This window comes from Diabrotica virgifera, chromosome 3, assembly GCF_917563875.1.
Source record: "Diabrotica virgifera virgifera chromosome 3, PGI_DIABVI_V3a".
Taxonomy (NCBI): Eukaryota; Metazoa; Arthropoda; class Insecta; order Coleoptera; family Chrysomelidae; genus Diabrotica; species Diabrotica virgifera.
In genome coordinates this window covers 267,639,195-267,664,941 of record NC_065445.1, presented here as the reverse complement: position 1 = coordinate 267,664,941, position 25,747 = coordinate 267,639,195, and the positions used below count along the sequence as shown (strand labels likewise).

Genomic DNA, 25,747 nt, shown 5'->3' with positions numbered 1-25,747 from the left:
CTCTTACTAGAAAATTAATCAGTAAAATACAAGTGGCATAAAGAGCAATGGAGAGGTTAATGTTAAATACATCTCTCAAAGATAAAGTTTCAAATCGAAGAGTTAGGAGAAATACTGGTGGTACGACGCAGTCAGAATTACAACACTTAAAGGGAACTAGGCAGGCCATGTTGCTAGAATAAGAGATGGAAGATGGATTAAGAACATCTTAGAATGGAAACCTAGACACGATGCTTATTCTAATCGAAGATATCCTACAACAGGTGTACAACTTGATCGGTATGATTCGGTAGAGATATTACAAGTAGCCGAATGAGTTGGACAGCAGTAGTAAGACTCAGTATTGTGTTGAAAAAAAAATACTAATAATTCTAAAGACAAAAGTATTCAACAGTTGTATTCTACCAGTTGTGACCTATGGAATGAAGACCGCTACATTTACAGAGTTATCAGTCAATAGATTATGAACAACACAAAGGGCAATCGAGGAGTTTCTTTGACAGAATATATACGAAAGAAACACCTGCAAAGCAGGACGAAGGTGGAAGATGTAATTGGAAGAATTGCGTAAATGAAATGGAGGTGAATAGGACATGTAGCATGACAAGAAGACCACGTACATTGGAGACCACGCGAAGATGTGTAATAGAGGAAGACCACAAAAATGGTGGCTAGACGACACCAAAGCAAAAGTGTGGAGAGAAACTGGCAGAAGGGAGAATTCATAAGCAGGCCTTTGTCCTGGAATGGATGCAAAAAGGAAAAAGAAGATGATGATCCACAGACCAACTTAGGAAGATTTACGTCAACAAATAGTAACATATCTTGCGAAATGTAAAAAACCTTCGACAATTGGACCTTCCTTGAACCCAAATCTTTTAGAAAACACACCATTGTGTATTTGTTTTTGCGTTCGATTCATTTATGTAGTCGTTTTAAAAGTCGAGTTAAATTAAATCGTGGTCATGATTTTGGTTGTAATTTTGATATCGGTTTGTGCGATTCGAAACCTATTGCATTCGGGGCGTGTTTTTCCTAAAAACGGCCCTTACTGGTGTGATAAGAAAAGCACGAAGCATGCGTTTTGAAAGTAGAACCTTGAAGAAATAACAAAATTAGGCTACTAAGCGCCTGTACACATGAGGGCGCTTAACGCCGCGTTTTACCTGATAAACCCAAACGTCGCGTTTTAAGTTACCAAGAGCAAATGGTATCGTACACATGCAAGCGCACGTTTAACAGGTAAATCGCGGCGTTTAGCGCCCGCATGTGTACAGGCCGTAAGTCATAAAACATTGTTCGACAAAGTCAATAGGTTGGTGACGAATTGATCTTCCAAAAAATTTAACTGAAGAATTTACTCAACGTCTAGTGTGAGTGCCGTGAAAATTGACTTTTTTGTTATGTAAATTGTCGATATTTTGTTCAAATTGCGTATAATATTGTTATTTCTTCACTAGAAAACATTCAGTATCATTTACATCTAGTAGTTAGTAGTAATTATTAGAATTTATTAATGTTTTGCATGTATATATATTTATATAGAGTGGCTAAACACCCTTTTATGGGTTACGCTGCTTTAGCTTGCCAGATCTATGTTGTGAGGTAGATTAATCCTCATTTTTTCTATTTAATTTTCTCAGATATTTTTCTCCACTGTTTCCAATCTCTAGGTTTTTTCGATTGTCGTATATCCTCCCTATTGAGGTCTTACTTCTTGTAACCATGTGGAACTTGATCTTCCACGTCTTCTTTTGCCAGCTGATGTCCATTCCAAAATTGAGGATGTCGACGTATATGATCCTGATCTCCTTGCTGCTTCATTTTACACACTGTATCTTCCTTAATTTCTTCCAGTAGCTCAAGGTTCGTTCTTTGTCTAAATTTAATTTTTATTGGTCCTAATATTGCTCATAGTAGTTACTTTTCTTTCTTGTAGGCTAAGGTTTTTCTCTTCTTTTGTTGTTATGCTAAGGGTTTCTGCTGCATACATCATCGTCGATCGAATTATTGTTTTGTATACCTTCATTTTCGATTTCTTGCTTAGTAATTTATTTTTTAGTAACTTTTTATTTGCATCCTAGATCTTATTTGCTGTAATTATCTTTTCTTTGATTTTTGTTTCTCTTTCTCCATTGTCTGTTCTCCAAATAGTTAAATTTTCGACGACTTCAAAAATGTGTCCTCCTACTCTATTTTTTTTGTTTTTAACAAATTCATTATTTTTATTTTTTCTCGGTTTATTTTTAATTCCATTACTTTTTCTTCTGTTACCATTTAGTTAAACATTCTTTACATTGTTTTTCTCTTTTTTGTTATTAACACAATATCGTCAGCATATGCTATTATTTGTCCTTCTCTCGTTCTGAGGGTACATTTGTTGATTTTCCTGACGATGTATTCCAGGGCAATATTAAACAGAGTTGCTGATAACGAATCTTCTTGTCTAACCCCTTTATTTATGACAAATTCTTCTGTGTTTCCTACTTGAGTTTCTATACTCACTGCAGTTCTGCTCACTGTCAGTATTATTACTCGTCTTAATTTGTTTTGTATTCCCATTTCTTTCAGAGCTATCACTAATTTTGATCTTTTTATTGTATCAAATGCTTGCTGAAAATCTATAAAAAGAAGTTCAATTTCTTATATCCATGAACTTTCTCCATAACTTGGTTAACCCTTTGTAGGATATCTATTGTAGACTTTCCCTTAACAAATCTGCATTGATATTGTACTGTCCTGTGATATTCGTCATACCTTCGGCCAGTCTTATATGCTGTGTTTAATACCGTCAGTCCCCGGTAGTTATTACACAATTGTTGGTTCCTTTTTTTTTAACCGTGATACTTTCTCCTTTGTACTATTTTTCGGGCATCTTTTCTTCGTCCCTTTACTTCGTCGTCTTTTATTAAATTTCATAATTTTTCTCTTAACCATATTTTATAAGCTCGACATATCGGTACCTTCAGATTCTAGGGCTTTACCATTACTTCTGCCATTTATAATTTCCTCAACTTCCTCTTTTGTAGGTCTTTCTAGCTAGTTTCCTTCCTAATATCATTATATCTTCTTCCACTTTTTCATATGCCCCAGCCATGAGAGTCTTGTTATGTTAATAGTTCTATAAATTAGTTACACTAAATTTTTCTCTTTCTCTCATTCTCTCTTTCTCTCTATCTTCTTCTCTTCTCTCTTCATCATTTTCTGGTGTTTTTCCATTTTTATTTTTTGTGCCTTTTATCTTTCTTTTAAAGGTTTTGTACTCCTCGCTACTTTTTTTATATAATGCTTCTGTGTTTCTGTTTTTACATTCTTTTTCAATTTCTTTTATTTTATCGTATAACCAGGCCCGTATATACCTACGTTTTGAAAGTAGAACCTTGAAGAAATAACAAAATTAGGCTCCTATGTCATAAAACGTTGCTCGACAAAACTAATGGCCATATACAGAAGGTTCGTGACGAATTGGTCTTTCGGAAAATACAGCTGATTTATAAACTATTATAATTGCCCTGAGTTTACTCATTGACTAATGTGAGCACCGTGAAAATTGACTTTTTTGTTATGTAAATTGTCGACATAATGTTTAAATTGCGTATAATATTGTTATTTCTTCACTTGAAAACATTCATTACCATTTACATCTAGTAGTTAGTAGTAATTAGAATTAATGTTTTGCATGTACGGTTGAAAAATGTACCTCGTCTTTTCAACAAAAAGAGCTGTACTATCCGGCTCTGCATGGTTGAAATTCGAAATCTATGATGTAAAAGGTATATTTTTTTAGAAAGCCATCACATAGTACACTTATGGTCTTTGGAGATATTTAAAAACCGGTATAAATAGCAGTATTATATTATCCGTTCGTTTACGTGTAAATTATATTAGAAAATATGCGTATTCATGAGATCTACATTGTGTTTTTTGTACAGTAGGTAACCTTTATAAATAATTTTTTAAATCGAATCTTTTATCGGGCCGTAATTTTGTAAGTTCTTGTTCAAACGAGATACCGATAGGTAACTACAGTTCAAAAGACGTTTTTTATTCAAAATTGATAAAAAAACCAATGATTTTTAGCTGATAAACAGCTGGTTTAATTACCTATAGTTAGTTCATCTAACGGCTGCCTACTTTAGTTTGAACCACAAAAATCTACTAGAAAATATATAACACTCTAAACTGCTGATGAAGTCATGAAATCTATCCTACACAATATGAGATTCTACGTAATAGTACAAGGGAAGAAAGGTAGGTGAAAAGGGAAGAAAAGCAGTATGATAAATATAAAAAATGGTCTGTCAAGGAAACTCCAGCTCTCTATATACCCAAATAACCAGTCAATAACAAGGGAACCAAGACATTATTTGCTGACAACATGGCAATACAATCAAAGGACTTTCATAATATCGAAAAATAACTCGAAAATGTCATAGACAGTATGTCCAAATACCATAACGAATGCCGTGCTTTCCGTCTAAGTAACATGGAAGAAAAAATTCTAAGTAGCTTAATAACTTTGGACAAGTCTTTCACATGTAAGAATCATTGTCAAAACCAATATAAAACCAAAATACAACCTACAAAAACCTACAAAAACTAATCTGCTCAAGAATAAAAATGAGAACAAAAAATCAGCACTAAAGCAATTAAAGAAACTTGGAAAACCTACTTTTTTTCGAAAACACACAGAATATGAACTACTGGAAGAAGCAGAAAAGAAGGGAATGAGACAACAAAGTCGCCAACTATCGAAGAGGTTGACATGGCAATCAAACTGCAGAAAAATAATATGACCCCTCGATGTGATGGAATACTAACAGAATTGTTCAAATTGGTAGGATAGAATATCATGAAAATGATAATATGTCATAAACAGAACATGGAGGCTATAGGAAATATCAAAAGAGTATCATCTGTCCAATCCATAAACAAGGCGATAAACTCCTCTGTCAAAACTACAGGGACACCTCCTTGCTATACCAGTATACTTGACCATAGACTACAACCTTTCATAGAGAAGATCCTCGGACAACACCAGGCAGGATATAGGTAAGGAAGATCAATCATCGACCAACTACTCACAGTTAAGCATGTTTTAAGCAAAACCTGAGAGCATTACATTTTTGTCTATAATATTCTCGGCAACTTTAATCAAGCAAATGACTTAATAAACACCGGTCTAATTAAACTACTGTATCACTGATCTTGAGTCAGTTATTCTCTTAGTTTTCAAAATTATTTTGCTCCTTTTGGGCGTATTCTCAAAGACTAATTAATTGATAGATCACTTGTGCTGTCATTTTTAACCTAGTGAAAGACCATTTTACAGATTTGTAACCTATTTTGGGTCCCGTAATTAACGAAAAATGCTCATATAGACTTTTTATAAATTACGTTTACTAAAAGATTGATTGAAAGCTTAAATTTGTACCAATAGATGAAATCTTCACTGAATTTTATATTTAAACTCTTCTATGGCAAAAATATGTGGCATTTTATTTGGACCCTATATTTAAATGAATATTTCAAATAATACTCTCTCTTTGTCCGACTAAGTTTTAATTCTTTTTTCATTGGGAGCTTGTCTCTACTGTTTCAGTTGTTGTTCTAAATCCCTTTTAGTCTTTCTGTATTACATCTCTAGGCTTCGCGCCGGCCTAATCGTACTTTTTGAAACTCGTCGCTCCTCACTACGCACCTATGAAACACGTTGCCGAGTTGGAACCATTATACGGGGTAGGTTCGAAATAACTTTTTTCGTTATAATAGATTTTTTGTAATTATCTCCAAAGACTAATTTAGAATCTTACACGACCGTAGCCGTAGAACATTTCATAATATTTATTGATTGATTACTGTTATTAAACTGTTCACCTTCGATATTTGCAGCCGGTGGATGGTGGCTGGCAAAGCGGATCCAGAAATGCCGAAGAGGATGTACATCCATCCGGATAGTCCATCAACGGGGGAACAGTGGATGCAGAAAGTGGTCTCTTTCCATAAACTCAAGTTAACCAATAATATTTCGGATAAGCACGGATTCGTAAGTGTTAAATTTTATTTAATTAGTTAATTAATTTCCTTGAACTGTTTGCCTTGAAAAGATATATGAAGGATTTTTGGCTTGGGCCATTGGTCATACATACAGCACATCGTAAATGTGAAATTATTATCTTCCTATACAAAAAAAGTCATATGTATTCGATTAAATCGTTATTCAAATCTATCCAAAAAATATAATGAAATTAATAAACAACAACAAATGAGTAAAAACATTGTTACACAATTTTCCTTCACATACAATCTAAGATTTTGTAGGATAATAAAAATTTCTATTACTTAGATATTAAGATATCACAAATTTTTTATTCTTATGGCAATGACTGGTCTATTTACTTTAGACCAGTCCTCATTTCTTCGAAACTTTTTTAACGTTTATTTATAATATTCATTGTTTATTTGATTTTTGAAGCAAGCTCAAACAGAAAAAGAGATGTTTTTTAAGAGATCATGTCCTAAAGCAAGTTTTTTAATCCTGACAACAATATTTTTCCTGCCATTCGTTTTCTGTGTAACATATTTCTTTAAGAACTTTGTTGTAGGTTTCTTCGATTCTACTTTAACTCTTAGTTAATATTCGTTTCAAGATTTTTATTAATTCTTGTCATAATTTTGATTCAAAATTGCGTCCTTGATCACAAATGTCTATAATAAATGTCTAAATGTCTATATGAATGTTTCTGCTACTGTAATCGCTCTTTCACTAGGAAGTTAGGAAGAGATGCAATTTTAGGCCATTTTGAAAAATAATCCGTTATGACCATTAAAGAGAACAAAAAAAAAATAGGTAATGATGAAAAGACCAATGTGATTTCATGATACTAGTGTATAAGAAATGAGTCAATACTCACAATCTTAAGTATTTTTTATCGGTGTTTGATTTGGGCTAACGGTTTTAAGGCCTACAATGCATGTCCCATCATCACGCCCCCGTACAAAAGTCTTTGTTTAACAATTGCTAAAAACAACATGAAACAAACAATAAACAACTAAATCAAAACTAAGATTAGCAAACAACTATAACAATAATTAAGTGAAATATCGACAAAATTATAGTACCTATATATTGAGACATTAGTGCCATTGAGGTATAACCAATCTGATGAGAAATGTGCTATATAATCACTCATTGATTAATATTATAGGGTTGGTAACATTACACTTTAAACTACAATTAACTTATTATAAAGCAGAGTTACAAATTACATATCAGTCGCAAGAAAGGCTCTGGTATCATAGCCTAATCTTGCAAATCACCATCTCCTTCAAGAGATCCATTTACTGAAATGTAGGGGTTATAAGGATAGTAACAAAAAGAATGTTAAAAACAGCACAGATGAAAACTTTTAGAGAAATCGATGGGAAGACAGTATGGGACAAAGCTGGAGGTACAGATATATTGACGGAGATGCAAACATCAAAGACTTAGTAAGAAAGAGAAGAGAAGCAATAAGATATTGTATTTTAGTTTTTGGGATTGGGAGGGTGGGGATTGTTATATTGTCTTGTACAAAAGTGAATCAAGAAGTTACCAATATTTATAATTTTTGTGGTTTGACTAATCCTTCTATAAAAACGTTATAATCAATCTTCTGTCATAAAAACTGAACTCTCATACTTTTCTAAACCGAGTTAACTATACTCATTAAATTACATACTTACAGATAAAATGACTATTAAATAATGAAATACCCGCGCAGTTTCTGGGAAAAGCCATAGCTCGAATGTATAAAATAACTTGTGGGTTTGTTAAAACCTAAAAGAATTAAAGCAAAGTATAACGCCACCGGTTTTTATAGACATTCGAGCAAAACGTTGTTAGTGTCGACAAGTAAATTAAAATCGCGCGAGGAAAGCGAGGAGCAAAGAAAAAAGAAGAGGTAAAACAAATGGAACCTAACCTAATTTAGAATTCTCCACGGCGAACGCTGGGCCTGACGCGTCGTTTTTTTGTTTTTCGTGTTAAGCCCGTGCTAAATGCATAATATATGGTGTAGAACATGTCTTATTCAAAGACGGACTCGCCCCGCCTAAGGGCGTGCCGGCAGCCGACTTAGGGGAGCACATTTGTGTGTGTGAGTGTGTGTATATATATGTTTATAGGAGTGAGTGTTAAACTAACCCTCGGAATTACTGATTCCGTACACTGGCGATGATTCATGGCGTACAAAAAGTTTTCCTTCAAGAAAACAGAATCTTGTTAACAAAATGGAAGGAGAACGCCGAACAGACGAGTTCTATTATATTGCACTTAATAAATCACTGTAATAAATGTGTTTGTGTGCAAACCATGTTATGCTCAAGAACATTTCAGACCATAGAGTTTTACAAAAAATGAAAAGTTTCAAAACCAAAAACATATAAAACAATTATCCTTCTCTTTTATGCGTTTATAAACTCGACGGTAGACCGCATACTGTACTAGCACCAGAGTGTATATTGTTTTATACTACGAAATTAAAATACAAACTTTGCAGGAAAACTCTACATTATTTGTTTCCAACTGGCAGCTCATTACAAAATGCAAATCTTTACTGATCTGCAAACAGCAGGTAAAGTGGTGAAATTAAAATCACTTAAAATAATATCGTCTCCTGATGAAATTTAGTTTTAGATATTATTTTTCAAATAATCTACCCTATTCACGTAGAAAAAACAATACAAACCCATGGATTGATTATACACGTAACAGGTGTGAAAATCATGGGTCAGTATTGGAGAATCACAAAGAAACTGATTTATAGGTAGGTTAAAGCAGATACGTCGTAAAGTACCTATTTATAAATAATATGTAACTTTCAAGCAATGTGCATAAATTAAAAAGTTACTGGCACTGCTTTACTTATAGATTATGGATTTCCATTTCTTCCTCTTCTTCTGTGTCAGAGTTGTTTTCTGACCCGATTAACATGATTATAGATTGGCTAAGTTTTCCATGTTATTATCAACAGTCCACAAACTTTCTTCCCCTTTTTTATGTGGTTTACTTTCCAATTATCTTTATATGGAATTTAATAATAGTTCCAAGGTCCAAGCTTCCATTTCATAAAACAAAGTCGAGAAAACGTAGCTGCTAGCCAACTTAACTCTTAGTTCCAACTTCAAGTCTCTTGTGCAGAGCACTCTCTTCTCATTTTGTTAAAATTGGCTTTGACCTTTTCTATTCTGATTTTGATTTCCTGAAAGTAATCATTTGTGGCTTTGATAATTGTTCCAAGATATACATATTGATCTACTTGTTCGACATTGGTTCCATTTATGAAAATATTCTCGTTGTTTCTTTGAGTTTTCGATATTTTCATAAATTTTGCCTTTTTGGCGTTCATTGTTATCTACATTCGTTGATTCAATGGTGTTCATACTCTACTATTATGTTCACCAGCCTCTGAAGATCCTCAGTATTTTCGGCTAAGATGGCAGTTGAGAGTTTCATCTACATACCTATCTAATGTTGCTAATGGGAGTACTAGGGAAGGGAATTCTAAATACTCCATTTATGATCTCTTCCGAGTAGCCATTAAAAATAATTGGAGACAAAAGATACTTTTGGTTGAGGCTTATAGTATCCATTCGATATGATCTTCATCATCATCATCATCATCATTTGGCTCGACAACCCTATGTGAGTCTTGGCCGCGTTTACTATTTCCCTCCATTGTTGTCGGTCCTGAGCAGCTATTTCCCATTGCTGTACTCCCATTTTGCGTAGATCGCTGGCTACTGCGTCCTTCCATCTCTTTCTTGGGCGACCAACTGACCTTTTGCCATCGGGCCTTTCCCAGAATGTGGCGTTCAGAAGTCTTTCGTCACTTGATCTTAGCACGTGACCCGCCCATCGTATTCGGTTTGCTTTAATGTAGCGTACTATGTTTTCATCTCCATATATTGTCTGGAGTTCATCATTGTGTCTTCTTCTCCATTCTCCTGTTGTCTCTTTTCTGCAAGGCCCATAGATAGTCCGCAGTATCTTTATTTCAAGTACCAGTCATTTTGTCGTTTCCGCTGGTTCAGAGTCCATGTTTCGCTTCCATACGTTGTTGTGGGACCAATTATTGTCCTATATACTCTTATTTTTGATGGTCTTGAGAGTATTTTTGATTTAAGTAGGGTAATTAATGAGTAATGTGCCCTGTTTCCTGCAATGATCCTGGCTGCCACGTCCTTTTCGTATTTATTTTCAGATGTTATGATCGCTCCCAGGTACTTAAATTCTTTGACGACTTCAAAGTTGTATTCATTAATTGTTACGTTTTGTCTAATCCTTGGTCTTAGGTTCTTCGTAACCACCATGTACTTGGTCTTGTCCTCGTTGACCTTAAGATCGATATGATATGATGATTCGATATGATCCTGAAGTAATCGTAGTCTATCTTCTTTGATTTCAGGACATTCATTAATTGTTCAAGTCGTACTTTGTCGAATGCTTTATTATAGTCAATAAAACACGCATATTATGTATCTAGATTGATATCCAGGCATCTTTGTATTGGAACTTTGTATGGTAATGTAACACAGAATTATTTAAAATAGTCGAAATATATAAAAACGACAGGCAAGATTATCGGCTAATAAAAACAACATACTTGAACTATGAAACAAACATTCCCAGTTAGGTGATTGGCTAGAAAGTATTAAATTTGACCGGCAGGCTTATGAGTAGCACCTAATTTAGTATTTTTAGTGACAAATAGTCCTTTTATCGCCACCACCGGTGGTCCCGAGTAATTAAACCGCACATTAAGGACCTTCAACCGAAATACCTCACTAATTGCGCCTCCTTTATTGATTCCAGAAAAGATAACATTTTATTTTATGAAGATCTCGTAAAATTTTGAGAAGCCGCACTATATTATAGTCCGGTGAAATTCGGATAAATGCTCGACTAAATGTGCTTTAAGAAGTATACATGAAGTACTACAAATTTACGTAACATATTTTTATATGTACATATTAAGAAGACATAGACTTTTAGACCTTAAGGAAGGGTTCATATTGTGAGCGTACTGGGAAAATACACTAACTCCATTTCTTTTTCAATTTTGATATTTTACTACTGTTTAATCAACAAACATCAATATGTTAACAGGAAAAACCCTATATCTCCAAATTCGTCATCTACCGTGCTTAAATCGGTACATTCAATGACAAAGAAAATCAACTAACTCCATCTTTTTCTAAGTTTTCATGAACAAAATAATGTTTTTCCAAATATTTTTATGAACATGTATCATTTATGTTAACCTGTGGTTAACATCCTTCAAAATCATATCCAGGTACCAAAAGTTGAACAACCAGTGTACCCGATTTTTAAGAGGTAATCCGTAAGGTATAATAATGTTTTTAAATGAGTTTTCCTCAAAACTTTACTTTTGTGAGTTAGTGGATTTTCCCAGTACGCCCACGATATGATCTACGTGTCTATATGATCTGTGGGATAAAATTAGGTAGGAATGTATGGAATGTATGATGTTTTATTAGGAAAAAAAAATAAAAAGCTATTAATTTTATGTTTGGAAAGAACAAAGTGGTTTAGCCAAGCCACACACCAAAGAAACATGAAACGAAAAACATGAATCATGAAACGAAAAACATGTTTCATGAAACTAAAACACTGCTAAACAAATCTAAAAGTCCGCCTACCAATGAAACGAGTGTGATTCATGCTCATGACACATTTTTATTTTCGGAGAGTTTCATAAATGGCCGGACGTATATTTGTTTAGCAGTGGTTTATTTCCATGAAACGAAATTTACGTTTCATGTTTCTTTGATGTGCGGTCGGGCTTAGAGAGCAGGAAGATTTTAACTCCATAATTTGTTTTAGGTAAATTAAATAATGAAAAAATGCCCTAGGGACTGTAGTCTCTAAAATCTGGTATTTATATGTTTTGAAAAAGCTTAACATAGATAAACAAAGACAGAAAGAAAGAAAGAAAGACAAAGAAAAACAATAAAAGAATAAAATCTATTTTGTTTTACCAGAAAAACGTCTTCCTGTATCATTCAATATTTTGAACACGTTTTGGCATATAATATACAAGTTTTTACGGTCTGCTGATATTTGCTCAATTTAAATCTATAGCTGAAGTCTATATTTAACAATACATAACATGAAGCCGAATATTGTAAAACTCTTTGACCGTATGCATAAACTTTGCTTAACAATTTAGAATCTACGTTCTTCTTCAGCTACACTTCAAATAATCTTTATTTATATTTGATCACTATGAGCTATGGTCAGTTTTTCGTTCTTTTTCTAACCAAACGAGACCGCTCTAAGAAAACATGGTTATATCATCTTTTTTCATTTTTCAACAGTCTACCTATAATATTTTTGCCAAATCGTTTCTTGATCATGGTAGCAGTAAACAACTGCTTTTTTGTGGGTTCATTCTTTTTCTCTCACTTTGATTTTTTGTAAGTATTGCTAATGGTAGGGGAGCCCAAGCGGGGATTTTTGCAGTTACTCGAGCGCGTCAGATTATTACGTGGACAGAAACCTTGTACCCTGAAAATGTACCTCTACCATATATTGGCTCTTAATACAGGGGAGTTCGTTAAGGGGCGGCCGAAAAAAAATTATCCTTAGAAAAACTCGAAATCGTCAGATTAAGATAAGGTAAGTAAGAACATGCAAAACAGTGTATATTTCAAAAATCTGACGATTTGAGCGGGGCATAAGGAAATGGGCGAGTCCCAAAGTTTCACAAGAAAAAAGCGAATATTTCACGAAATGAATGACGAATCGAAAAACTAAAAAATGCGTAGGTACTCAATTTTTTTCAAAAATTTATCAAATCATACCAAACACGACTTCTCACTTAATATTTTAAATACGAATCCCGCGATATTTCGCGAAAGGAACATCAGATCGAAAAACTGAAAAATAAACTTATTCAATATTTTTGAAAAATCTATCGAGTGGCATCAAACACGACCCCTTACGGAGGTGGAGTGGGGGGTTACCTTAAAATCTTAAATGGGTGCACCCATTTTTATTGCAGATTTGAATTCCTTACTTAAAAATAAGTAACTTTTATTCGATACATTTTTTTTCAAATTATGGATAGATGGCGCTATAATCTAAAAAAACCATTGTTGGAAATGGAAAATTAAATTAAAAATGGAAAGTCCTCACTAAAATGGAAAACTTTACTTAACTTTTTTTGGTTTTAGGACCTACTCTTCACAACCCAATAGGTCCCCAAAGCTCTCGAGTGACTGCACTCGAGCAAATGCAAAGTATGCATTTAGCATACTTTGCTCACCTACCATAACGTTCTTGGATTATTTTCCTACAGTTTTTTTATTTTTTTTTATTCGTTGTTAGTTTCTATTCATATTAATTGTTTCATTGTCTCCTATTTTGCTTAATAATTCATTTAAGTCCGGTTGCACCATCAGATCTTAAGCTTAAGAGGAGAATAACATAAGAATTAATATAATATAATTATAATATATTATAATAAAAATATCATAATGTAGTAATAGATATATAATCGATAATAAGGTAAGAAACGAAAATTATGGTGCAACGTAAGTGATACTCAAGGAGGCCCTATCTATAAGTAGAGCTTAGCTAAGCTGGAGCTTAATATCTGTTAGTGCAACCAGGCATTAAAGCTCTTGAACTTAATGGGTGTTTTGGATGCTTGGACTATTTTTACTTCACGAACTCCAAGAGTTTTGTCTTCTTGAGTATGTTTGCTATATCTGTGTTGTCGAAGAGGTGGATGGCCTCGATATTCACATTTTGAAGTAGACTTTGTTCATATCTGTTGCACATTTAGCAATTATTTATTCTACTGTCTTCATCTCAGATCTCAGTGAATGCAGCTAGTTTTTTACGTATTTTGAAGCCGTAACGCTGCTCTTTAGTACCTACAGTGTTTTGAATCCCCTGTATTACATCAATGTTTTAATTGCGCATCCCCAAAGCATTGCGCTATATGTCCATACTGATCTTAGTATTTGTTTGAAAAACAGTAGTTTGTTAATAATGGACAGTTCAGAATTCCTTCCAATCATCCAGTTCTCATCCATTCCTCTTTCTAAGTTTTATGTTCGAGTTCTTCTCTCTTCTTTTAATGTGAACTTTTATTATCCGGCATTGATTTCTTTCAGTCTGTAATAGGACCAGAAATCGTACAGACAATAAGAATATCGTATTGGAAATCGGCGAGTGATTGAAAGAGATTTAGTAGAAACCCTAGGCCCTAGGCATCTCATTGGGCAATGTAAATAATATTTAAGCTGTGTTTAAAATATGTGCCGCATTCACTAACGGTGGAACAAAAACACATTCGAAAACGAAAAATTTCTTGAAAAAAGGTCCGGTTTGCAGAAGAAAAAAATTCTTTTTCATCAGGATAATGCGCCGTGCCATACCTATGAGCATTTTGACAATAGCTGAAATCCATGACTTAAAACTTCGAAGTGTGGAGCATCCAGCATATTCGCCAGATTTGGCCCCTAGCGACTGCCACAAATGTTTGTGGAAATATTGAAAATTCAGTGTTTTATTGTTAGATAAAATAACTTATCAAGTAATGGTCGAATCCATCAATTAACTGAAATATTAACTACACCTTCGACAATTTGACTGCACTATGATTATAGTGCCCCCAACTTACTGTCTTAGATGTGAGTCGTCCGGAGGTAAGTAAATTGAAATTGTAATTTTAGTAGCGTTGATTGAAGATGAAGGTAGGCATAAAATCAGGTGATAAGTCTTTTTATTGCTATGATCGTGAGTCGCTTGGTACATCTTAAACGAAAGGTATGCTCAACATCGAGCTTCAAACTAAGTTTTCACTGCATTTAATGATTGTCTGCGAGATAACCATCGTTGGTTCGCCTAGAGTACACTTTTTATGTGCCGGCGTTTGACTCGTTATTGCAACAAAAACTGACAGTTTTTAGCTATACTCGGTGCAGTTATCCGAGATAATTAAACGTAGATGTTTTACTGGGAGCGGACGTATAAAATATGAGATTAATTGAAAACTGGTGTACTATAACAATTTAGAGACGTCTTAAATGGTTTATATTATACTTTAACTTTAATACTACAAATAAAATACTTTATATGAATGACATAAAGAAATCCTGAATCTCTTGAAGCCTGAATTTTGTATTTTGTCTAGCTCTATCTTCTTCATCAACTACAACATCCAAGGTTTTTAAACTTTTCCACTTGTTTTACTTGTGTATAATAATCAGTCAAAACCTTAAACCTTGCACTAGTGTTTATTATTAAATATGCTACTTTATCTGAACTACTAGACCCCATGTCTGTGTTATATTCTCTAAGCAGTCTTGTGAGCATAAACTCCATATAAAAAGAATACTGGGCCAGAACTGCCTGGTCGTCTGCGAAACTCAAAATGAAGAGCTATGCATTATTGATGAGTAAGTATACCAATTTCTTGACTGACAGCATTATTAGAAGGGTAATGAATCCTTATGATATCTAAATAGTTTTGTTGCAATATCACCCGGACCTAGTGACCTTCAACTTTTCATCCTCTTTGTTACACTCTTTCAGCTCTGCCATATCTATGGGTGTGAGTTGTAATGGTCTTACTAGGTACTAAAATAAATACTAGTTCAATCTTCTTATATTCTATTTCTTTCTCCAGTTATATTTATTTCGCATTTATACCTCTTACCTTCCATGTTGCCATTTGCTCTTTATATATAATCTAGTTTATTTCTGTCTGTGTTATCATATTTATATTCACTCATTTCCTATGATGTTTGCTATTGTAACTGTATTTTGTCCTTACGTCACGTTAATTATTTTCTGAATGAAAAACAATTAAATTTATAAAAATCCACAAGGAAAAAGTTTTCCTGTAGTTGGCTGTATACCATGTGATACAAAAAACAGTAAATCCTGTATAAAAGGTATATTTAAAAAAACCCTCAAAAGGGCCACATCAAATTCACATAATTAGTTTTCGACTGATTTACCAGTCATCATCAGTGCTTACGTGCAATGTACATAATGCAATGCACAATGTAATGTGGTTAGCATGTACATTGCACGTAAGCACTGATGATGACTGGTAAACCAGTCGAAAACTAGTTATGTGAATTTGACGTGGCCCTTTTGAGGGTTTTTTAAATATACCTTTTAAACCAGATTTACTGTTTTTTGCTTTTTTTTTAATTAAATTTATATTGTACTTACATTGACTATAATTCAAATATTGACCAGAAAATTATTTGGCAATTAAAAAAGTTAGACAAGACTACATAATCCATATTTATACACATACGCATTGGCCCCCAATTTTTGTGGGTAGTTACAGTGTTACAATTGGCGCCCAACATGGGGTGTATACTAATAAGTTCCCGTTTTCTAACATTGTGGTCCTTCTTCCTTTTCTTTTTGTTTCTCTTATAGTTACCACTTCAATGTTCTTATCTTCCATTTTTTTCTCCAATTATATTTCTTTTCCATTTATAACTTTTCCCATTACATGTTGTCGTTTTCCTCTGCTTTTTTTTCCGAATGAAAAACAATTAAGATTATATTGTGCATTAACTCTATCTAGATTATCGAGCAGAAAATTATTTAGTGATTAAAGAAGTTAGACTAGACATATTCGATACCTTTCCATAGCCAGTAATTTTAAAATAATACCCTCTGGCTACTACAAGCTCTATCATTAAATGCCAGATCGAAGTCTTAGCGCAAATATGAAATAACGTCATTACCTATTCTTGTAAGTAATCAGGAGGGTAAACAGAAGATTTAAAAATAATGACGGTCCCTTCCATAAAGCATTGTTATCCTCCATCGCATGCTACAAAAAATATCTCCGATATCAACATTTAAAACCCCGTATTAGCGTTCTCTTTTAAAGGCTATTTTTCTACATGGTCTCTGCTCCCTCATAACACCCTTTAGACTCTCGGGAAAACGCCGCCTCAAAGAAAATTCACCTTTAGTCTACGTGCACACTTGGTAACTTTTGTGTTTTCACGTTGGTAATTCAAGAGTGTTAATACAACTACGAAATGGCCACTAATGCTCCGAAGGTGTTTGGGTTATTTCGGTTTGTCACGCGAGCCGGTTATATGGGGCCCCACAGGTCCGGCTTCTGCACAAATTCTTAAGTTAGACAATATTTGCTACCGATTCACACTGAGATGTGGTTACTTAATGTATTAATTTATACTGGTATTTACTTTAATGTTACGGATAATATTATTTGGTATTTAATCAAGAATTGTTTCCAAGATCTCGCCTTAGGCGACATGAAAATTATACAGAGTGAATTTCAAGTATGGAGCGCGTTAATTATCTCGGAAACGTCACTATTTTTATAGATTTTGGTATGTAACGGTCTTGTAATGCGGTCAATATTATGATATTGTTTACATTGTTGTCAGATTTTGCATTTTCTGGAAATCTAATGAACTTTCTTAATTCAAATAAATCACCTTGTATAGTTTGATATTGTTGTATATTATTAAGTCCTTGATAAATACATCTTATTGTTAATGTAGTGTTCCCTATACCTAAATGCCCTAATTTCGAAGTTCTGGTTACATTTACATTGTCTTCGGCGAAGTTAAAATAATCCATAACACGACCTACTACTCTCAGTAAATTAGTAAAAAAGTAACAAAACTGATTCAGTGAAAAATTTTTCCAAATCAGAGCGCAGAAAAACTTCTTACATCCAAATAAAATCCATACAAAAAATCTGCATCCATACAAAGTCACTCTGTATATTTGATACCATAATAGTATTTTTCTATTCTCATACTATATCAATTATGGCCAAGTACCTAAGAGGTGGAGGCCATGAAACTAAAAGAAGAAGAAGTACTATATCAATTATGATTTCACTACCTGTATCATATCATCATTCTCGTTGCCTTATCCATATGCGGGGTCGGCTTTCCTAATTGCATTTCTCCACACAATTCTATCTTGGGTCATATCAATGTCAATCCCCTTTACCAACATGTCCTGCCTAATCGTCTCCCCCCCCCCCACGTCTTCTTTGGTCTTCTACTACCTTCTACTTTGGAACTTCATTATGATACAGATTTTCATTACGATACAGATTTTTAACCAATAGAATCGGGATATGGCATTCGCGATGAAGGTGGCACATGTACAGTGACCAATGGCGGTTCTCAACATGTAAACAAACTGACACTGAGAAACTACTTAATTTGTTTGCGTTACAAAATTAATAAATTTGAATATATTTTTTGTTGTGAATGATCATAGAAAAAATCGTGTATAAAACTTGCATTTAATTATCATTATGAAGCTCGTACTCTATACGAAACTCGCCGGTAGGCGGCTCTTTTCAAATCCCTCATACTCGCTTCATAATGACCATCATTAAATGCTCGTTGCATAATATACTATTAAGGTTTTCGCGAAATCAAAGTACCTACGTGATAAAACGCAAAAACTGTAAAATTATATTTTATACTTATTTGTTTTGCATTTATATTTTTTATAATTTACAGTTGACTTACTTTATTTCGATCTTGACATCTGGACATGAGCTTATTTTGTAATTTTAAAAAGTGTTCTTGTAGCCTAGAATTGATATCAAATTATAGTTCTGTGCTTTGTAGTTGTTAATAATAGATAATGTTGTCTTTGGCGTACTAATAACTCGATAATGTTGACATTTTCTTACTGATGATTCGTCTTTCAGTATTGTTACCTAGAGGCTACATTCTATTGATTGAAGTGTTTGCTATATTATGTTTCTTCATTTATTAAGATGAGAATTGCTTCTTTGAATTTTTTCTTGTTGCTGCTCGTTTTTTTCATGACCATTGATGTATATTTCCATTGCACTTTGTGCTCATTATCCAAGGTGTGCCTGCATACCTAGGCTCTGTTAAAGTCTCTTAAAAAAATCTGTATGAGTTACGCTCATTTATTTTATCATAAAAGTAAAGTTTAGTAACAGTCTTTGAGCATCCTCACAAGCAATCTAATCGATTAAAAGGCTAGGATGTCACGTCATGCGGAAATGCAAATTTTCTGGGACGATAACTCTTAGCGCCGCCTAGGAAAGAAATCTGAACTACCTACTGATATTCATTTGTTGTGACAGTTATACTTCTTTTTTTGGTGCTGTCTCCTTTAGTGAAGGTTAGCGACTACACTGGCAGATCTGCCTGTGTTTACCACGAAATGGTTAACACAGGCAGATTTTAAAACCATGAAATCTGGCGCCTATCCGATCCACTTTTCCTTCAATCTTCCCCTAGATAATAAGTTATGCGAGACAGTACTTTTTGTTTCTCATTATGTGACCCAGGTAGCTAACTTTTCTAATTTTGATGATCTTGTTGAAAGTTGTAGAAAAGACCAAAATATCAGTTTAACTCTTCTTCTAAAGGTACCTGTCTTCTAGAGATGTTGGTCAAAACATTGACCCATCTTAGTCTATTCACAGATCCGATCACAGATCTTCTTCTTATTCTTCTTCAAGTGCCGTCTCCTAATCGGAGGTTGGATATCATCATCACTATCTTTACTCTATCCACCGCTGCTCTAAAGAGTTCTATAGAACTGCATCTAAACCAGTCCCTTAAATTCTTTAACCATGACACTCTCCTTCTTCCTATACTCCTTCCACCTCTTATCTTTCCCTGTATTATCAGTCTTAGCATTTCATATCGCGGTCCCCTCATTACGTGTCCCAGATATTGTAACTTTCTTATTTTTATTGTGTTTATTATTTCGCATTCTTTACCCATTTCTCGCAGTACTTCTGTGTTCGTTTTCCTCTGTGTCCATGCTATTCTAAGCATTCTTCTGTAACACCACATTTCAAATGACTGTAGCTTATTTATGTGTTCTTGCTTTAATGTCCAGCTTTCAAGTTTAAGATCACAGATCACAGATTCGAAATAGATCAGTTGGCGTTAGACCAGTCCACTTCCTAAGATTGGTCAGCCAGGATATACGTCTACATCCATGGCCTTTCTTACCCTAAATTGTTCCTTGTTATTTCATTTTATAATATGATGATATTTTATTTTATAGCACGTCTCAATTTTAACTCACGAAGTCATATTTTGTTCTTAGGCGGTCTGCAATACACGCTGTACGCAGCATACAGCGTCTATAGGGCTTTTCATCGATTGTCATTTGTTTCGAGCTTCTGTCAAATGTTGTATAATCTATGTATAATATTAATACACACGGATTATAAGACATATGACAGAAGCTCGAAACAAATGACTGTGAATGAAAAGCCCTATTGGAGAGAACCGGCTAAGTCGGTGGTCACTTCAATTCACCCCGTAATTTGAATTTGTTTTAGAATTAGGTACTCTTTTTAACTATTATCGGTTGTAAGATAGTTTTTGTCTTTAAAAGTTTATTAAAAGTAACGAAAATTAACAATTTTCCTACGACGTGACGCTGTACGCAGCCTACAGAGTCTATTGGAGACCACTGCCTTAAAACGATATGGTTGATTTAATGCTAATTCATTCTACCAATCGATGATTCAAATATCTTTACTCGTTGATTTTACTTATTTATCAGTAAAAATTTAGGGCAGTCAATGAGGGTATTTGGCTCCGAATTCCATCCTACTACATCGATTTACTTGATATTTTGACAGTAAGTAGGGAATAGGTTAAGAAAGAAAGTCTACCCTATGCCGATGTGCGCTTTTACCTTGGGGTGGTTCCCACCCCTTCTTGGGGGTGAAAAATGTTTTGTTAAAATAGCCACGGAAGAGGCTAGAGAACCTTATTTTAAGCAAAAACTGTTCTATAATTATTTTTTGAAAACTCAATACTTTTTGAGTCATTGATTCGTGGTTGAAAATTAGCCGTTTTCATTGAAAAATGACACCTTTTCGGACGGATTCTTGCGAATACCTTAAAAACTATGCCTCTAACAAAATAACTATATAAAATTTTTCTGTAGGTTATAAAAAACAAAGAGATTCGTTCCTTCATAAATCTTCTAGTTAAAGCACAAAGAGGGATATGGTAGGTAAGAAGAGTTTGTTTTTTTGCTGCATGTTCAAATCGGTGTATTCAACTTGAAATAACAGAGAAACTGTCGATTTTAGGTGTATTATGATACTAATAACTTTTGTAGTACTTGAAAAGACCTTTAAAATGAGCAATACTAAATGTCAATTACACTCAAACTAAGCGAGATATTTTGCAAAAAAGTTGATGACTAATGTATTTCAAGAAGAAATGAGAAGTATATTTAACCCCTCAGCCATCAGAATTTAAATACACCGTTTTTATTCTACAATACTTTTTATTATAGTGGTATTTCTATGTTTAAAAAGTTGGACTGGATTAAAATGAATGGATTTTGAAAAAAAATAAGATCAAATTATAGAGCGCATTTTTAAATTTTCTTAAAAATCTTCTTTTCCTCCATGTAACTCGAAAAAGATAAGAGTTACGAAAAAAAGATACCACGCAAAAATGTAGGGCTTTTTCAGATAAAAATTTCCTTTTTATTTTTCATTACTGTATCTCTTATCATTTTCAAGTTACATGGAGGAAAAGGAAGATTTTTAAGAAAATTTAAAAATGCTTTCTATAATTTGTTTTTTTTTTCAAAAACCATTTATTTTAAACCCGTCCATCTTTTTTGACATAGAAATAACACTACAATAAAAGGTATTGTGGAAGGAAAACGATGCATTTATGTACATTTTGGTGGATGGGGGTTAAAATTAATTCTCATTTTCAGGGCCGGCGATAACGGACCTGCAAGGGATGCACTGCAGGCGGGCGCCATTGTTTGGGGGGCGCCAGAATGAGTTTTTTTTCTGCTGGTGTTATGCAAAATACTAAAATAGAAAAATTCATTTTTTTTAATGTGGTTTAAATTCGTCAGTGTTTGTTAGTTTTGCATATCACACATGTAAATTATACAAAAATATGCAATGCCGCATAGAATTCTTACCATGTAGTAATATCATTTATTGGTTAAAGATGTTATATTTCAACCAAACAACTTGGCTCTAAATGAGAATGCTTTGTTTATTTTTGTATCAGCAGTTATGAGAGGAAATGAATGATTTCTAGTAAAATAAACACGATTTTGATACTGTTTTCTTTCCGCCTGTGTAATTTAAGTATTATGTACTTATTAATAGGCATCGAGTAATAATCCCATAACAACATAATATTTAAAATAAACATTTTACATAAAGTTTAGTTTAGAGATTTTTAGATTTAGATTTAGTATTATTTCATGTGATTATACCTATACTAATACAGAATAGTTTGTCAGTTGTACTCTGCAGTTAAAGAATCTAGTGTTGCATTCAATTAATATAAAATTATATTTGTTAAGTACTCAGTACTATTATTAAATTACCGTTTCACATTACTGCAGAAACATAATCTTGAGGTTTTAAAGTTATTATTTTTATTTAGTTAAATAAAAATGGATTAAAAAATTATCTGGGGGACGAACCGAAGAAGAAAAGCCGAAAAAGAAGAAATGACAAATACAATCTAGTTCTCTTAGCCAATTTCTTTAAAAAAATTAAAATGAAGTTATTGTGTCAGATCATGGATCCAATAAAACTATAACCGAACTTTATTTACCGAGGACATTTGCGAAAAGGGGAACACCGACTAAGTCATTAATATGGAGAAAAGCTTTTCTAGCTACCCCTAAAATCAGGTGGTGTAACCACATAAAGTAGGAGGATATCCACACAAAGTAGTAAAAGAGGATATCCCATTACCCAGGGCATCCAAGGAAACGTTCAGTGCAAAGCCTCCTCATTCGATATTTACTGCGATGATAATTGTTATAGCTTGTAGCCAGGGAGGTAGTGTCAAATTTGACCGGAGCATTTTAGCATGGCTGGTTTCTTATTATTTAGGTAGGTGCTCCAAAGCTTATTAACAAATGATGTGTCAGCTGGCCCAAAACCGGGGATTTTAGTCAAGAAAAGGTAAAACATGAAAGTTGATGGACCAACGCTACAGCTTAAATGTCAAATAATTATATACGTTACTCAGAACATTTCATGGACTTGCTTACTTGGCGCCTACCTTTCACTCAGTAGATCGGGGTTCAAATCCTGGCGCGGAAAATTCTTTTTGTTTTTTAAAATGACATTTTATTTTGAAAAATATTTATTTTTCTAATACCACGTTTTTATTATTTATACGAGACAATATAAAAAAATCTGTATGTCTTTTATAGAATCGCAAACTATGCATTTTTGGTCATATTATGATTGATCTTAATAAGCAAATGTGTTGTACATGAACCCCTGAAGGTTCCTGAGTTGGTAAGACCAACAATCTAAGTGAATAGGGAGATATTATTTGTTATTTTTTTGTACAAACTGTTTTTTCTTAATTTTATAATATGTTGTAGAACCGAAAGATACAACCCTAAATTTTCACTTTTCTATCACCAACCCCCATGTTTTAATAGAAATCTAAATATTTCCCCATTCTCTATAATATATATAAAATATAATATACAAAAAACAGTTTGTCTAAAAAGATAAAAAATGTCAGTAGGGGGGTGGGGTGGGGAGGCCCACCCCCCTTTTCACTTAGATTGGTCGTACTAACTCAGGAAGCTTCAGGGGTTCATGTACAGTAATTTTGCTTATTAAGGTGAATCATAATATTTATGATCAAATGTATATATTATGCTATTTCATAAGTTCTATGCATAATTATATAAAAGACATACAGATTTTTTTATATTGTCTCGTATAAATAATAAAAACGTGGTATTATAAAAATAAATATTTTTCAAAATAAAATGTCAATTTAAAAAACAAAAAGAATTTTCCGCGCCAGGATTTGAACCCCGATCTCCTGAGTGAAAGGTAGGCGTCAAGTAAGCAAGTCCATTAAATGTTCTGAGTAACGTATATAAATATTTGACATTTAAGCTGTAGCATTGGTCCATCAACTTTAATATGTTTACCTTCTCTTGACTAAAATCCCCGGTTTTGGGCCAGCTGACACATCATTTGTTAATAAGCTTTGGAGCACCTACCTAAATAATAAGAAACCAGCCATGCTAAAATGCTCCGGTCAAATTTGACACTACCTCCCTGGCTATTGGGGATCAGATAGATACCACTCCAGGTTATGGGCGGTCAGATAGGTAGGTCACTGACTGGTTTGATCTTCGGAAATGTGGGTCTCACTGTTTCATTAAAACACACATAATGGGAAGCCCATGCAGGCACGCTATCAGGGAGGCCGTGCCATCCCCTAGCTTTTCGGGTGCTTTAAACTATATATTGTCATCCAAAGTATACAAAATGTAATGTGCATCATCTTCACGTCTGGTCCCACCCTAAAAATTTTTATATGGGCGCCCATAAGAATGTGTATGTGTGGGGGGGGGGGGGCTGTGCTAGTTTTGCAGGCGGGCACCTTATACCCTAGCATCGGCACTGCTCATTTTTTCTTAAAATACATTGGTTATCAATTTTGTTTGCAGCATATCTCGCTTGGTATTAATGTGATGGACCTTTAATGCAGCTCATTTTAAAGGTCTTTTCAAGTACTACAAAAGGTATTAGTAGAATTATACACCTAAAATCGACCGTTTCTCTGTTATTTCAAGTTAAATACACCAATTTGAGAATGATTTTGAGAATGATGAGAAACTATTTTCACCTACCATATCTCTTTTTGTATTATAACTAGAAGATTTGTAAAGGCAAGTGTCTCTTTGTTTTTTATAACCTACAAAAATGTTTAATATAGTTTTTTAGTTAGATCAGTGGCGGCTCGTGATTTTTACAATAGGGGAGGCTATACCTAACTGTAAAATATCTAGACAAATTTGCACTAGCAAAAAAATGCGCCAAAAAATGTAATTTAAGGCCCCATTTTTTGACCATTTTTTATTTACATTTCATAATATCATCCTAATTCATAATTTCATGATATCATATCATTTTAAAAATAGTTAGTCTAATTGTAAAAGTTTAATACCAAAGTTTGTGTCTTTTATTTGTTAACAATTCCATCTATTTGTAAATAGATACCTCGCATATCAAAATAAATACAGATTTGAAGTTTTGCAGTCCATACATAATGAAGCTTCAAATTTTTTAAGATACTCAACTGAATTTTTTTAATTCTAAACGCGGCCTACTGCGAATTCAAAAACACCATAAATTACCGATATTTTACTTTGAGTTAGAGATATCGGAAAAAGTTATTTGAGCAAGTTGTTCCAAATATTATTATAACCCCACATACCAAATTTCATAACAAAATTCGCACTTTTAGATTTTTCAATATGTATTTTTAGTCAGGACCCTAAAATTCGTTGTCCCGAGACGCACGCAACCACGCAACGGAGCCGATAAGCTATTCTGCCTCCCTTGGTATATCTCCGGGCAGCGTGTGATGGCACCGTAGATGCCACTGTTAGGAGACCGGGTCTCCTTAAATGCCTGCTGCGCTGCACGGAGCATTAGCAACGGAGACTGTTGGGCTTCTCGGCTCCGTGCTCCGTTCATGCATCTCGGGATAACCCAGGGTCCTGCCTACAATAATGTGTAATAAAACTGAGACGCGATCATGCGTTCTAATGCTAATGCTCCGTACGTATGGATAATTAGTGATAATATGGAATTTACACGTTGTATAATAGTGAGAGTTGTACTTGTTGTTTTCGCGATTCATGATAAAC

General features: G+C 33.9%; 1 protein-coding gene across 4 annotated transcripts in view; it reads left to right on the top strand.

Moving 5' to 3' along the window:
- The window catches only part of LOC114326375 (optomotor-blind protein), a 340,276-nt gene that overhangs the window by 110,456 nt on the left and 204,073 nt on the right, over positions 1-25,747 (top strand). For all 4 annotated transcript variants that reach the window (XM_050646176.1, XM_050646175.1, XM_028274766.2 and 1 more), the window contains exon 3: positions 5,893-6,046. In XM_050646176.1, the coding sequence (XP_050502133.1) occupies positions 5,893-6,046 (154 nt within the window). The remainder of the gene's footprint in view (positions 1-5,892; positions 6,047-25,747) is intronic.